Source organism: Staurois parvus, unplaced genomic scaffold (genome assembly GCF_062004578.1).
Source record: "Staurois parvus isolate SC_StPar_1 unplaced genomic scaffold, SC_StPar_1.0 ptg001694l, whole genome shotgun sequence".
Lineage (NCBI taxonomy): Eukaryota > Metazoa > Chordata > Amphibia > Anura > Ranidae > Staurois > Staurois parvus.
This window is the reverse complement of record NW_028319490.1, coordinates 787,546-804,382: the sequence shown is the minus strand read 5'-3', so window position 1 is coordinate 804,382 and position 16,837 is coordinate 787,546. Positions and strand designations below refer to the sequence as shown.

General features: G+C 42.7%; 1 protein-coding gene across 1 annotated transcript; it reads left to right on the top strand.

The window, feature by feature from the left end:
* The first annotated feature begins 10,544 nt into the window (after positions 1–10,544).
* LOC149434724 (uncharacterized) lies at positions 10,545–13,416 on the top strand. The gene has a single exon (XM_089663467.1). It carries the CDS (start codon positions 10,565–10,567, stop codon positions 13,379–13,381), a length of 2,817 nt encoding a protein of 938 aa, XP_089519593.1. The 5' UTR covers positions 10,545–10,564; the 3' UTR covers positions 13,382–13,416.
* Positions 13,417–16,837: the final 3,421 nt, after the last annotated feature.

The window sequence follows — 16,837 nt, the reverse complement described above, 5'->3', positions numbered from 1 at the left end:
GGCAAAAAGTGTATCTGCAGAGCTCCTCTATTCTGCAGATACACTTAGAGGAGCTCTGCAGATACACTTTTTGCCGGCTTGGAATTATTCTTATTTTCATCCTACTTCTTCTTCTTCTTCATCCTCATCCTCATCCTCAGAAGAAGAAGAAGTAGGATGAAAATAAGAATTCCAAACCGGCAAAAAGTGTATCTGCAGAGTTCCTCTATTTCTGACAGTTCTCTGACAGCTCCTTCACATGTACAGCGGTTGAAACATCTGTATCCTAAATGGAAACTAATAGATACAATGTTTCAACCGCTGTACATGTGAAGGAACTGTCAGAGAACTGTCAGAAATAGCGGAGCTCTCTGCAGGGACACTTTTGCCGGCTGATCGGGAAAAATCCGATTCGCGCACCCGAAGTAGGCAAATATTCGGATTCGCCGCGAATTTTTCCTGAAATTCGTATCGAATTCCAGTTCGCCTGGTTCGATTCGCTCATCTCTACTTGTGATCTATCAGAACTCCCAGATCCTTCTCCACCATTGACCTCCCCCCAAATCCTTCTCCACCATTGACCCCCCCGGTCCTTCTCCACCATTGACCCCCCCAAATCTTTCTCCACCATTGACCCCCCCTTAGTTGTACCCCCCCCCCCAGTATGTATTAGTGTAAGTTGTTTAGATATGTCTTAGGTTCTGTTTTACAAAAGGCAAATAGAAAGGAATTTCACTTTGCAAGGGAATTATTTCTAGAGCATGATAAAGGAGGTAAAGATCTGTTGATTACCACCATCCAGTCACCTGCTGCTCTTTATTTTTTTGCCTGTAACTTTTTTTTCTTTTCTCAAAGTGAAATTGCACCACTTCCACTAAGCTTGGGAGGAAATGTCTTTCACAATGCAACTGCCCTTGAAAAGTGAACACCAAATTACCTTTGTGTTGGTTAAAGCTGAATTTCATGCATGATTTTACATAGATACAGCACATTGGCCCAGCTTAGCAATTTTAGCAAGTAATGCTGAGCATGTCCTAAACTCCACCAGCCCTCTCACTTCTTCACTTGACACCGTAACCTATAATGCACACTCCCAACTTGTACCTTCAGTTCATTTTACCTCTTGGGCATCTTGGGCATACAAGCAGGGCCATGAAAAGGGGGTACGATACCCAGGTCATCAGGGGGGCCCAGGCAGCTGGGTAAATAGGATGTGGGCAGAGAGGGTGATCGGCATGGCAGGGGAGCAATTACTGGAACCGATCCCCTCTATGGCTCTCTCTGCAGCAGCTAAAAGCTGGCTTCTTCTCCTCTCCTTGGCTGGCTTTCAGCTTCTTCAGAGAGAGCAATACAGGGGATTGAGTCCAGTAATTGCTGCCTATAACCCTCTCTGTGCACCATGTGTTTCCCCATGCTGCCCAGGCCCCTCACCGCAGTGCTTGTGGCTTCCCTTCTTTTCCTGAATGAACATGATGAGTGATCAGCACTGATCACTCACTGTATCCATTCCTAACTGAAGCATAGTAAACTGTTTTTTTTTTTTTTGGAGGGGGGCCCTGTCAGGTTGGCTGTATGGGGCCGCCACTGTTTCTAACAGCAGCCCTTCATACAGGAAAGCCAATGTACTTCTGTTCTGCAAGGCCCTGCACTTGTGAGCCCTGTCTAGACCCGTAGGTGAACCTTGTCCCATAGAAGGTTCCTAAATGGAGACCAAACTACTAAGTGGGGACCATGAAGTACACTGGTTCCCACACTGCCAGGATTCCCACTGTCATCTGTTTTCACTGCCGCCACTCTTCCATTACACCTTCACACCATAAAGGTTAAATATGATGCTGCTGATCACCAGGCTTAACTTGGTTATACATTTCTTTGTCTCTGCTTAACCCAGAGGGTTCATGGCTTCACCTCCAGTGCTTAGTTCTTTCTATACACCATAGTTTCACCGTGTTCCCCGGTTCCTTTACTTCTTCCCCAGTAAACCACTCAGACAATTCTCTTAGTAATGAAAGTCTTTCTTTTTTACTTGTAAACTTGCAATTTAAAGGGTTGGTTCACCTTTCAAAAAACTGCCTATGTAAGTGTTGCCCATACATAGAAACAAACTGTGCAGCTTTGGATGAAGTTATAATAACTAAAGTTGGATGTTATCTTTGCTATAGGTGTAGTCCATGTACACAACCTCTCGAAGCCTGACCGGAATACTCTGAGGACATTGCTAGGACATTGCTAAGGGAGGCCTAGTCATTACTGATGGGTCTGACGAGCCAGTATTCAACCCAACCAGCACCTGCAAACATTGTGGCCAGTTGGCTGGGATAACAGATTGGGGCATTTGACTCGTATCAATTGTATTTGGCTTTTGGTCTGCTAAGTATGAACAGCATTAAACTATTAAACTTAGATTGCTCATAGTATCCTTTTTTAATTTGTGATTTGCCTTTCCAGTTCCTCTTTAAGTCCTTCCTGAAGTGCCCATAAAAGTTTCCACTTCATGTGGTCAGGGTACTCAGCATTACATTGATGGATGGGGCAGGGGGAATCAAGTCTACTCTCCACTCAATACAGGAAGGGCTCAGGGCAGTAACACAGTAAATACATTGTATTTAAAGCACAGTGGCTAAATGGTTAGCACTTCCACCTGGCAGTAATAGGGTCGCTGGTTCAAATCCCAACCTCGGCACCACCTGCCTGCAGTCTGCATGTTCTCCCTGTGACTGTGTGGGTTTTCTCTGGGTACTCCGGTTTCCTCCCTCACTCTAAAGACATGCTGGTAGGTTAATTGGCTCCTGTCTAAAATGGCCCTAGTATGTGTATGTATGAATGTGAGTTAGTGACCTTAGATTGTACACCCCTTGAGGGTGAGGGACCTTAGATTGTACACCCCTTGAGGGTTAGGGACCTTAGATTGTACACCCCTTGAGGGTCAGGGACCTTAGATTGTACACCCCTTGAGGGTTAGGGACCTTAGATTGTACGCCTCTTGAGGGTTAGGGACCTTAGATTGTACACCCCTTGAGGGTCAGGGACCTTAGATTGTACACCCCTTGAGGGTTAGGGACCTTAGATTGTACGCCCCTTGAGGGTCAGGGACCTTAGATTGTACACCCCTTGAGGGTCAGGGACCTTAGATTGTACACCCCTTGAGGGTGAGGGACCTTAGATTGTACGCCCCTTGAGGGTTAGGGACCTTAGATTGTACACCCCTTGAGGGTTAGGGACCTTAGATTGTACGCCCCTTGAGGGTTAGGGACTGATGTGAATGTTCAATATATATGTAAAGCGCTGTGTAAATTGACAGCGCTATATAAGTACCTGAAATAAATAAATAATAAAAAAAGTAATAACTACCGATGTGGTAAGCTCTTTCCTGCAAAAGTTAGTTGAATTTTGTTGGTTGAATTTTGCCCATAGGGTTTTCTTTCTACGTGAGAACATGATGATACAAATATGGGAGTTACTATTGTTGGTTAACTTTAAAAGTGCAAGCTCTGGAGCCATCATCTTTATCTTTATTCTGCTACTTTGTAGCACACTGATCCATTATCAATCACGCAGGCAGTGGAGTCTGAAAACTATGAATTCCCATCATCAGCATCACCTTTGTCTCTGCCCCCTACTCACCTTCTAGCACCAACCTCTGTCTCCACCCCTTTCCCACCTCCCGGCACCACTCCCCTTTGAAAAATATGGAACCAAGCATAGGCAGCACAGTGACTAAATGGTTAGCACTTCCCCCTGGCAGTACTAGGTTTGAATCCCAACCACGACACCTCCTGCCTGGAGTTTGCATGTTCTCCCTGTGCCTACGTGGGTTTCCTCCCACACTCCAAAGACATGCTGGTAGGTGAATTAGCTCCTGTCTAAACTGGCCCTAGAATGTGTATGTATGAATGTAAGTTAGGGACCTTAGATTGTACGCCCCTTGAGGGTTAGGGACTGATGTGAACGTACAATATATACTGTATGTAAAGCGCGGCGTAAATTGATGGCGTTAAAGAAGTACCTGAAATAAATAATAATAAATAAGCATTGCCTATGGAAAATACAGAGCACTGAGTCTGTCGCCTTTTCACAGGTACATGCAGGTTTAAGGTTTGACATATTGGGCATCAATTTTTTCAGCACAAACGTATATTTTGTATTTTACCAACAAATGGGCAATGTATTGTGTGCGTATCCCTTAAAATTAGTTTAAGTGTACTTTGTACTGAGATTTTGCATTTCATAAACCGTTGCACAAATATCTCGTCACATAAAATTTTGGAACTGCCACCGTTTTATTCTCTAGGGTGTCTGATTTCAGAAAATCTGTAATATTGGGGGGTTTGCATAATATTAGGCCTAAAATGATTTTTTAATCGTCCCCCAAAAATGCAAAAATGGATCTGAAACCGAAGGGGTTATCATCAATGCACTAAAATATTATGGTGATGAGGATGGGGGGCATGGCAGGAGGAGGATTTCAACTGATAGAAAAGGCATTAGCACAAGGGACAAATTATGTCCCTTGTGCTTATTTACTTATTTATTTATTGGCTGCATCCACATTGCTGGACGATGCGAGTGACAATGGATTTACATCATGGGACATTATTGTAGGGAGTTGTTTGTTTCATAACACAGTTATCAAACAATGTCAGTGACGTCATTGACCAAATGTGGTCAATCAAAAGCAACCGGGAGAACCTGTCCCTTTTTTTATATCAGCTGTGATCCGCTGACGTTGTCAGAAGTGTGCTAGCAGTTGTTGGGGTAGGATCACAGTAGTGGGTGGTGGATTTTATTTCTTTCAGCAGTTCATGGGCATCAGGCATCATGACTGATGTGGATTAACATTGCTGGATGCAATGATTGATGATGGATGCACATCATGGGACTTTTTTGGGTTTTAATTTGTCAAAAACATTTTTTTTTTTAGTTTACTTTTTTTGTTGTGAACAATGGGTTCTTAGTCATTCACATGAGGAGACAGTATCTGGGGGCCCCCTTATTGTAAAATGGGGGTTCCAAATTTCTATAAGACTTCTGCCTGCAGACAACCACCAGGCCAGGGTTGTGTAGAAGAGACCATTATCCTCATCAGTGTAAGGACAAAGTGCTTTGCCAAGGAGGTCATCCCTGGCAAGGTACTCCCCATGTTGAGGGCATGTGGCCTGATATGTTTCAGAGGGGGGAATCACTCTGACAGCAGGATGCATGCCAGTATAAAGGTATGGAGTTTTAGGAAGGACCCCAGTTTTGCATGGGGTCACCCTTCAATCCATACCAGACCCTAAGGATCTGGTATAGAATATGAAAAGACATGCCTTGCTTATTTTTTTTTTGCATAGGGTCTCCCCTAAAAAGGGTCCAGTATGAATTATGAGTGAATCAGAGTTTTTTTTTTCTATTAAGTATCCATGGCTTCTTTGCTTACATGGCTGGAGATTCCTGTCTTCTTACCAACCACTTAGTGTGTGCCACCACCCTCACTACCAATCCCTACACTAGCTTCTCATAAATCAATGTATAAAATTAAAAATATTAACAACAACATACAAAGCCATCCATGCTCTTCCTCCAGCTACATGACCACTCTGATCTCAAAATATCATCCCAACAGTCCTCTTCACTGTTCTCAAGACCACCTGCTTTCTAGCTCCCTCATCACCTCCTCCCATGCTCATGTCAAGGATTTCTCCTCCCTCATCACCTCCTCTCATGCTCATGTCAAGGATTTCTCCTCCCTCATCACCTCCTCTCATGCTCATGTCAAGGATTTATCCTCCCTCATCAACTCTTCCCATGCTCATGTCAAGGATTTCTCCTCCCTCATCACCTCCTCCCATGCTCATGTCAATGATTTCTCCTCCCTCATCACCTCCTCCCATGGTCATGTCATGGATTTCTCCTCCCTCAGTACCTCCTCCAATGCTCATGTCAAGGATTTCTCCTCCCTCATCACCTCCTCCCATGCTCATGTCAAGGATTTCTCCTCCCTCATCAACTCCCCTCATCAACTCCTCCCATGCTCTTGTCAAGGATTTCTCCTCCCTCATCACCTCCTCCCATGTTCATGTCATGGATTTCTCATCCCTCATCACCTCCTCCCATGCTCATGTCAAGGATTTCTCCTCCCTCATCAACTCCCCTCATCAACTCCTCCCATGCTCTTGTCAAGGATTTCTCCTCCCTCATCACCTCCTCCCATGTTCATGTCATGGATTTCTCATCCCTCATCACCTCCTCCCATGCTCATGTCAAGGATTTCTCCTCCCTCATCAACTCCCCTCATCAACTCCTCCCATGCTCTTGTCAAGGATTTCTCCTCCCTCACCAGCTTTTCCCATGCTCATGTCAAGGATTTCTCATCCCTCATCACCTCCTCCCATGCTCATTTCAAGGATTTCTCCTCCCTCATCAACTCCCCTCATCAACTCCTCCCATGCTCTTGTCAAGGATTTCTCCTCCCTCATCACCTTTTCCCATGCTCATGTCAAGGATTTCTCCTCCCTCATCGCCTCCTCTCATGCTCATGTCAAGGATTTCTCCTCCCTCATCACCTTCCTTGCTCATGTCAAGGACTTCTCCTCCCTCATCACCTCCTCCCATTCTCATATTAAGGATTTCTCCTCCCTCATCACCTCCTCCCATGCTCATGTCAAGGATTTCTCCTCCCTCATCACCTCCTCCCATGCTCATGTCAAGGATTTCTCCTCCCTCATCACCTCCTCCCATGCTCTTGTCAAGTATCTCTCCTCCCTCATCACCTCCTCCCATTGTTATTGATATGTTTAAGAATAAAGCTGGCCATAGTTGGATTGAAATTTGGTCAATGCTGCAGGAACCAGCCGAATTTTGATCTATCTATGGCTGTTCCTGTTCATGAGAAGTCGATTTATTGATGGACATTTCACAAAAGAGCTTTTTGGAAAATTTTTGTTTGATCAGTGCTGCAATCAATCAGCTACAGCACTAATCAGTGTATTCGGACAGAGAAGAAGCCTCCGTTGTTAGAATACAATAACGCATCAGGGAGGATTCCCCCATCTGCCCTGCTTGTGTGGATGGGGAAATCCATTCAATGTTTATCAAGCAGCCTTCTGTCTGCTTGAAAAAATAATCAGTGTATGAATCAGTGTATGGCCAGATATATGCTTTAGGTTCAGGTTTAGGGTTACACTTATAACAATATGAAACAGCAGTCACAATCTGTTTTTGTGAGGTGGAAAACCTCCTGCATAGAGAAGAATTCACTTGAACAGCTGTGTGGTGGATGTTGGGTGATCATGGAGATGGAAAAGCCGTAAATCCATAAAGAGCAAAAACTTAATAATCAGGAAGCAGAGAAAAGGCTGGATTGATGACTGCAAAAAACAATTGGCTAATCTGATCAGGGAGCTGGATATACCAAATCCCCATGTTGTTGAGAATGATACAATCAATGCACAAACACAAAGAGAAACACAAATCTACATCCATCAAAGCACTACAGATCCAAAGGTTTCCTACACATCCTGCTACCTTTATGAAGTCCTAATATTGTTTCCCATAGGTAAGATGCTCCCCTTGCTACTCTAATGTAGTATTCCCTGTATAACAGGCACTAGTTTCCCTTTCTGGGTGTTAAAAGTGTATTACATATGCCAAGCCTTTATTGATTAACGTGAACTGTTAGAGGGGATAATTTGGTTAGTTGCAGGTTGGTTGGTAAGTTGAGCTGGGAATTTGTCTGTGTTGTTACATAGCTACATAGTTAGTTTGGCTGAAAAAAGACCATCCAGTTCAACCAAAAAAAAAATTATAATCCTATACCCACCATCCTATACCATGCTCATGTCAACGATTTCTCCTCCCTCATATGTTATAACAGGCACTAGTTTCCCTTTCTGGGTGTTAAAAGTGTATTACATATGCCAAGCCTTTATTGATTAATGTGAACTGTTAGAGGGGATCATTTAGTTGGTTGCAGGTTGGTTGGAAAGTTGAGCTGGGAATTTGTCTGTGTTGTTACATAGCTACATAGTTAGTTTGGCTGAAAAAAGACCATCCAGTTCAACCAAAAAAAAAAGTTATAATCCTATACCCACCATCCTATACCATGCTCATGTCAAGGATTTCTCCTCCCCCATATGTTTCCTATAGGTAAGATGCTCCCCTTGCTACTCTAATGTAGTATTCCCAGTATAACAGGCACTAGTTTCCATTTCTGGGTGTTAAAAGTGTATTACATATGCCAAGCCATTATTGATTAACGTGAACTGTTAGAGGGGATCATTTGGTTAGTTGCAGGTTGGTTGGTAAGTTGAGCTGGGAATTTGTCTGTGTTGTTACATAGTTACATAGTTAATTTGGCTGAAAAAAAACCAAAATCCATCCAATTCAACCAAAAAAAAAAGTTATAATCCTATACCCACCATCCTATACCATGCTCATGTCAAGGATTTCTCCTCCCCCATATGTTTCCCATAGGTAAGATGCTCCCCTTGCTACTCTAATGTAGTATTCCCTGTATAACAGGCACTAGTTTCCCTTTCTGGGTGTTAAAAGTGTATTACATATGCCAAGCCTTTATTGATTAACGTGAACTGTTAGAGGGGATCATTTAGTTGGTTGCAGGTTGGTTGGAAAGTTGAGCTGGGAATTTGTCTGTGTTGTTACATAGCTACATAGTTAGTTTGGCTGAAAAAAGACCATCCAGTTCAACCAAAAAAAAAGTTATAATCCTATACCCACCATCCTATACCATGCTCATGTCAACGATTTCTCCTCCCTCATATGTTATAACAGGCACTAGTTTCCCTTTATGGGTGTTAAAAGTGTATTACATATGCCAAGCCTTTATTGATTAACGTGAACTGTTAGAGGGGATAATTTGGTTAGTTGCAGGTTGGTTGGTAAGTTTAGCTGGGAATTTGTCTGTGTTGTTACATAGTTGCATAGTTAATTTGGCTGAAAAAAGACCATCCAGTTCAACCAAAAAAAAAAGTTATAATCCTATACCCACCATCCTATACCATGCTCATGTCAAGGATTTCTCCTCCCCCATATGTTTCCCATAGGTAAGTTGCTCCCCTTGCTACTCTAATGTAGTATTCCCTGTATAACAGGCACTAGTTTCCATTTCTGGGTGTTAAAAGTGAATTACATATGCCAAGCCTTTATTGATTATCGTGAACTGTTAGAGGGAATCATTTGGTTCGTTGATCCAGTGGAAGGCAAAAAAAGCCAGCAAAGCATGATCCAATTTGCTCCTGCAGGGGAAAAAGTTCCCCCGAGAGGCAATCGGATATTCTCTGGATCAATGTTCCCTATAAATGTTATATCCAGTTATATTCTGTGTATCTAGAAAAGAATCCAAGCCTTTCCTACAGCAATCCACTGAGCTGGCCAGAACCAACTGTTGAGTTGTTGTTTGGTATGCATTGCCCTTCCATGTGCTCCTTGCTGCAAAGGCCATTTATAGGTTGGGACAGTTGCCGTTTGTTTGTACGGTTTAGTGATTAGTTACTGACAGTATACAGAGCATCCAGAAGGTATTCCCAGCACTTACATTTTGCCACATTTTGTTATGTTACAGACTGTAACGGAACCGGTACCCGACCGCACTTGGGTATATTCCGTTATCCTGCAGCTTCCACTGTCCGAACACCATCCACGGACCACACCCTGAAATCCCTCAGGAAAAAGACAGCACCCAGCTCTTAAAACAGAAAGCCAACTCTTTATTTTAACACAAAACACAGAATGTATACAGGGGGCGGGGAAACACAACCAGGGACAGGAAACACCTCATCAGCCCACCCTCTCAGTGGGAAGGGCTACAGTATAGGCAGGAAACCCCTCATCACCCCTCCCCATCCAACCAGACACAGAACAATGGGATGCAGCCATGTGGCAAAGGACATTGACCAACCCCACACCAATACACAAACAGTACATCCCATAATAGTTGGCTGGACAGGAAGACACAGCACAATGGGGGGTAGCACATGGCAAACAAACAATGGACAGCCATGTGGCCCAGAACAAAGGAATGGACACCTGGCAGTAGACAATGGGCAACCACATGGCAGGGACAAAGGAACACACACTATACACAATACTATGACATTCACATTCACACCCTGTACCCCTTAACAGGCACAGGGTGGGTTAAACATAATGAGGGCGACATGAGCTGACCAAGCGGTCCCCCCACCCCCAAAAGTCACTCCCGTCACATAGACTTATTCCAAAATGGATGAAGTTCATTGTTTTCCTCAACATTCTACAAACAATACCCCATAATGACAACGTGAAAGAAGTTTGTGAATACTTTCTGGATGCACTGCAATCTCACTGATAAATACACATTTCTGACTGTATCTAAGTGACATTTAAATAATACAATGTAGGTTTCTAATGCATGTACATTTATGGTAAAAATGAGGCTTAAATTTTCTTTTGAAGATTTTGTGGGTGTATTTCCTTTTTAGTGTTGATTATCTTGTCTGGTTGTAAAGGGGAAGTGTGCTCAGACAAACATCTTGAACAAAACTCAAGTCCCTTTGTCAGCGAATATCTTTTCTTAGTTGGCTCTACACACAGACCTCAAAAAGTCATGATGAATATCCACAGCTTGGCTTTCTCAAGGCTTCTTTGCTTAATTTCTGCTTGTTCCTTTTGTCATTCTGTGCTAAGACAGAACTGTCAGGTTCTGGAAAAGAAATATTATGCACGATTCCTGGATCTGAAGTTTGATAGATGCGGGAAATTTGAGGAATTAAATTTTTCCATTGCAGTCCATTGTGACCAGGTGGAAAATCTTCATGTGGCGCTGAAAGAAGCTCCACTGGAAACAGATTGGCTTTGTCTAACCAGATATCGTGGAGACACAATGGAAACCGGAGTTTTTTCTCGATTCACAAGCCTGAATGCTCTTTATATAGCAACAAGGGATGTTGAACTCCAACCTGGTACCTTCAGCGGTCTTCCTCAACTAACCACTCTCTGGATCCAGGCAGAATCCATGCATTATAACATTACATTCCATAAGGATACTTTTTATGGATTGAATTCATTGCAAGAACTGAAAATACCTTATATAGAGTTCTCAGCATTCAACGTTTCACTATTCAACCATCTTCATCTCTTGGACAACCTTATATTGGAATATAACGACATCACTTATCTGTCTAAAGTAACAGCGTCACTAGGAACATTTAGAAACTTAAAAAAACTTTCTGTAATTGGCAATGGCATTCGTGAACTCAGAACAGCCGATTGTCTCACTTCACAAAACTCTGCAAGTTATGGACAATTGGTCGATTTCAACATCAGCCACCTTGATCTGAGCAGCAACGTATTAGCCAGCATTGAACCAAGGTCTCTCTGCAACTTTCCACACCTGAAGATGTTTACCGCCGACAGATCTGGCATTGAAATTGAAGACCTCTATGAATCCGGTATCAAGACGATCAAAACAATTTTGATACAAAACACGGGACTCGATATATTTCAAATCTGTACTACTCCATCCTATTTTAAAGTAGAGGAGCTTCTTCTCATGTTTTCCTGGATATATAAAATTGCCACTTTCAGAGGCTCCTGTAAAACCTTAAAGAAGTTAAATTTATCAGGCAATGGCTTGGATAAGATTGAAGTAAAACAAATGCAAAAACTAGATGATTTACTGGAACTGGATTTATCGTATAATAACCTGGACAGTTTACAATTTTGCAAAAACGAATCTGTGCCAATGTTAAAGCTGGTTTACCTCAACGCATCTTCTAATTATTTACTTAGGCTACAAAAGGGACAGTTTGCATGCTTAAAAGAACTGAAGAGCCTATCCCTGGAGAACAACAAAATTAATCACATCGACGACTTGGCCTTTGATGGTTTGGATCAATTACAGTTATTAAATCTTCAACATAACAACATATTCAGAATTGGCGAATTCACATTTTCCAATTTGTTTTTGGTGAGACATTTAAATTTATATGAAAACGTGATAAGTACTTTTCATGCGCAAGCATTTAGAAACGTCTTTCTTAAAGATATAAAGGTGACCTATGATTTTAATGTTGATTTGTACTGGTGGAAATTTATACGAAGGTCTTTAAGAAATATCTCAGTAAAGACCAACGTTTTGCACCTGACAGATGATGTTTTGGATCAATTTCCTTTTCTTGACAGCTTACAAATCGATTCACCCAACATAATCCTCAGCTGTGATTCATTCTCCGAAGCTAAAGAGTTACATTTGAAAAACACCATAGACTTTGAAAATACTGACGCACAATGCAACCCACTCGTCAGTTTTATGAAACTTGAAAAACTGTATTACTCTGTAAATCTGCAGGATGTTTCTAATGGTAGTTCTATTATTGACTCACTGAAAGACGTGCCATCATTGAAGTTCCTTTATTTGCACAATACAGATAAAATCATTCAGTATAACCAGATAAACGTCAATACAATTTTTCAACGACTATCGCATCTCAAAGTTTTACATTTAAAGAATGCTGGAATAGATCATTTGGATTCCAAGGATGTTTTTAGTGATTTACAGGATCTGGAATTTCTCATTATTGAAAATCAGAACATGCAAGAGGTTGAGTCTGCCGTATTTGACTCAATGCCCAACTTGCAATACATTTATTTTCTGCAAACAACTTTTCCCTGTAGTTGTAAGTTCAATGGATTTCTTTCATGGCTGAAATCTAACACACACGTGTCCGCCATTGACTTTTACCATCAGAAATGTCTCATCAAGGAGGTCAGCATGAATTTTATTTTTTTCTTAAATAACAATTGTCGGAATGATTTGGATTTTATAATGTTTGTACTGAGTTTTTTGTGCACACTGATGTTTATGTGCCTATCTCTTTTCCATGAAAGTATCTGGTGGTATATTCTCTACATAGTCTACACAGTTAAATGCTGGCTGAACCACAGGCTCCAGCACAAAGACAAGTATGAATATGATGTTTTTGTGTCTTACAACACAAACAATGAACAATGGGTCACAGAGCAGCTTCTTCCCAACCTGGAGCAGAACGGTCCGCCATTCTTCAAAGTGTGTATCCATAACCGGGATTTTGAGGTTGGCAGAGACATTATGGAGAACATTATGGACAGTATCTATAACAGCAGATGGACGGTCTGTATTATTACCCACAATTACTTGCAGAGTAACTGGTGTTCCCTTGAAATGAGGATGGCAACATACAAGCTATTTACAGAGAGTAAGGATTCTCTGATTCTGATATTCCTTGATAAGATCTCGAAAGAAGAGCTGCAGTATTACCATAGACTGACTAAGCTGTTGAATAAGAAGACCTATATGGACTGGCCAGATCACGAGAATGGACGGCAGCTGTTTTGGGCAAGACTGCGTAAAACGATCGCTAAGTCTGGAAGAAAGCTCAAATAAAAATGGTTGGGTTTTAACTGGGAATTACAGGAGAATATTGGGCTGGAATACACTTCTCTCAATGTAGATGTTTACAAACATCTAGAATGATTACTGCAGTTTAAAAAATGTGTGTAAAATGTGTAAATTCCTTAAAAAAAGAAAATAGGGAGGGGGGAGAGAGAGGAGAGGGAGGAGGGGAGAGAAGAGGGAGGAGGGGAGGAGGGGAGAGGGAGGAGGGGAGAGAGAGAGGGAGAGAGAAAGGGAAGCAAGGGGGGAGAGAAAGGGAAGGGAGGGGGGAAAGAAGGAGAGAGAAAAGAAAGAGAGAGAGAGGAAGGAAAAGAGAAGGGGGAAGAAAGGAAAAGACATTGAGAGAGAGTGAAAGAGAGAAAGAGAGAGGGAGGGGAGAAAAAGGAAGAGGAGAAAAGATACAGTGAAGGAGAGAGGAAAGGGAGGCGAGAGCTGGAGGGGGAGAGGGAGGAAAGAGGGGAGAGAAAGAGAGAGGGAGGGAGAAGGTGAAGAAGGAATGAGAGAGAGGGAGAGGGGAAGAGGGAGGGAGAGAGGGAGGAGGGGAGGAGGGGAGAGGGAGGGGGGAGAGAGAGAGAGAGGGGGGGAGAAAGGGAAGCAAGGGGGGAGAGAAAGGGAAGGGAGGGGGGAAAGAAGGAGAGAGAAAAGAAAGAGAGAGAGGAAGGAAAAGAGAAGGGGGAAGAGAGGAAAGGACATTGAGAGAGAGAGAGAGAGAGTGAAAGAGAGAAAGAGAGAGGGAGGGGAGAAAAAGGAAGAGGAGAAAAGATACAGTGAAGGAGGGAGGAGAGGGAGGCGACAGCTGGAGGGGGAGAGGGAGGAAAGAGGGGGAGAAAGAGAGAGGGAGGGAGAAGGTGAAGAGGGAATGAGAGAGAGGGTGGAGAGGGGAAGAGGGAGGGAGGGAGAGAGGGAGGGGGGGGAAGGAGGAAGGGAAGGGGATAAAGGGAGGGGAAGAGGGAGGGGGATACAGGGGGTAGATAAGGAGGATAGAGGGAGAGGGACATGAAATGAAGGAAAGAAGGAGAGGGAAAAATGGTGGAGGTATAGAGCGTGAGAAGGAGAAACATAGAGGGGGTGTGAGAGAGAGAAAGAAAGGAGGAGAGAGGGGGAGGGGCAAGAAAGAATTGAAGAGGGAGGGGAGAAAAAGGAAGAAGAGAAAGATAGTGTGAAGGGGGGAGAGAGATGGTGGAAGCAAGCTTTCATTGTTTTGCTGTAAATATGAAATACTGCATATGAATACTTCATGTCTACCTTTTGCCAACCAGGTTCCTTTTGACATCTTTTACAACTTTACCTCTGAACCCAAAAACCTTGTGATTTCCATTACGGAGTAAAATCTACTATCAGCTTGATCTTTAACCTTGACTGTGGTTGGTTTAATTTTCTTTTTAATTCCTTTTTCCCTACCACAATATCCACACACAGGGAAACACCTTGTGTACTGTTGTGTACAGATAGGAGATCACGCGGAAAGCCACAAGATACAATCTTGCAGACGGTCATTGCAACAAACTCCAACCAATAGCGTATTTTCCTCACTTTATATCAACCTTTCACTAACTTTACAAGTCTGCAGAATTAAACTCCTGACATTATTTATTTTTTTATTTCAGGTACTTATATAACGCTGTCAATTTACACAGCGCTTTATATATATATTGTACATTCACATCAGTCCCTAACCCTCAAGGGGCGTACAATCTATTTTTTATCATCATCATTCTGGATTTAGAAAGGCGCCAACAGGTTGCGTAGCTCTTTACAATATAAAGGGAGACATTAACGTTACAATACAATTAAAAACAAAAGGGTGAAGAGGGCTCTGCTCATAAGAGCTTACAATCTAATAGAATTTCAATCAAGTGCTAATTATTACTCGTGAGCTAATATGGTGAATTTCAAATTCATTATAAAAAATAAAAATTATATCATGAACCAAAAATAATTAAGATTAAATAACCTTTTGGATATGCACAAATAAGTTCGCAAACACACCACACCAACTCATAAATAGTGTCAATATCTATACAAAATCAAACAATTGTGCTGCGCTCCTGTGCTAATATAAATAAACTACAAAATAGAGCGTGTCCTTAAAATTATATAATCCAAATAGTGTAAAAAACTAAATTGCTTAAAACATTCCTTTAAAACATAAAATTATATTACTGGTGTATTATTAGCCACAAACAAATAAAATATCCCATCATCTTGTGTCCAAAAACAAATAAAAGAGAAAAGTCCTCCTTTCTTGAGATAATAGTACAAACAGGTGGATTCAATCCAACATATGAATGACTGCGGAATATATAAAGCTCAATTATGCGCTCACCTACATTTTCAGCCCAATATATAGGCTAAACCAACTGTTTATCATAAAAGGATAAATATATAATGTTGTTCACAACCTCCTTTGGATGGTTCCACAGCGTGATTTTCTAATTATCCACCTGGTGTCTCTCCACTCATTACTATCCTATGTAGGTCTGAGGATGGATGGATGGATGGATGGATGAATGTTTTCTCCTTCTCACCTCCAGGGGTATAATCCTCCTTATAACCACTCCAAAGTCTCCACTTAACCACTTGCCTACCAGGCACTTATACCCCCTTCCTTACCAGGCCAATTTTCAGCTTTCAGCGCTGCCGCACTTTGATTGACAATTGCGCGGTCATGCAACATTGTACCCATATGAAATTTTGATCATTTTTTTCTCACAAATAGAGCTTTCTTTTGGTGGTATTTAATCGCCACTGGGCGCTTTACTTTTTGCGCTATAAATTAAAAAAAGTGCAAAAAATTTGAAAAAAAAAAAAAAGTTTATTTGTTTCTTTTATAAAATTTTTCAAACAGGTATTTTTTCTCCTTCACTGATTTGCGTTGATGAGGCGGCACTGATGGGCACTGATAGGCGGCACTGATGGGCACTGATAGGCGGCACTGATGGGCACTGATAGGCAGCACTAAAGGGCACTGATAGGCAGTACTAATGAGGTGGCACGGATAGGCGGCACTGATAGACAGCACTAATTAGGGGTCACGGATAGGCGGCACTGATATGCAGCACTGATAGGCGGCACTGATAGGTGACACTGATGATGGGTACTGATAGACGGCACTGACTGGCATCACTTCTGGGCACTGACTGGCGGCACTGACTGGCACAACCCCTGGGCACTGACTGGTGGCACTGACTGGCAGCACTGGTGGGTGGCACTGGTGGGTGGCACTGGTGGACAGCACTGGTGGGTGGGCACAGGTGGGTGGCACTGGTGGGCACAGGTGGGTGGCACTGGTGGGCACAGGTGGGTGGGCACAGGTGGGTGGCACTGCTGGGCACATGTAGGTGGCACTGCTGGGCACAGGTAGGTGGCACTGCAGAGTGGCACAGGTGGGGGCACTGCTGGGCACAGGTGGGGGCACTGCTGGGCACAGGTGGGGGCACTTCTGGG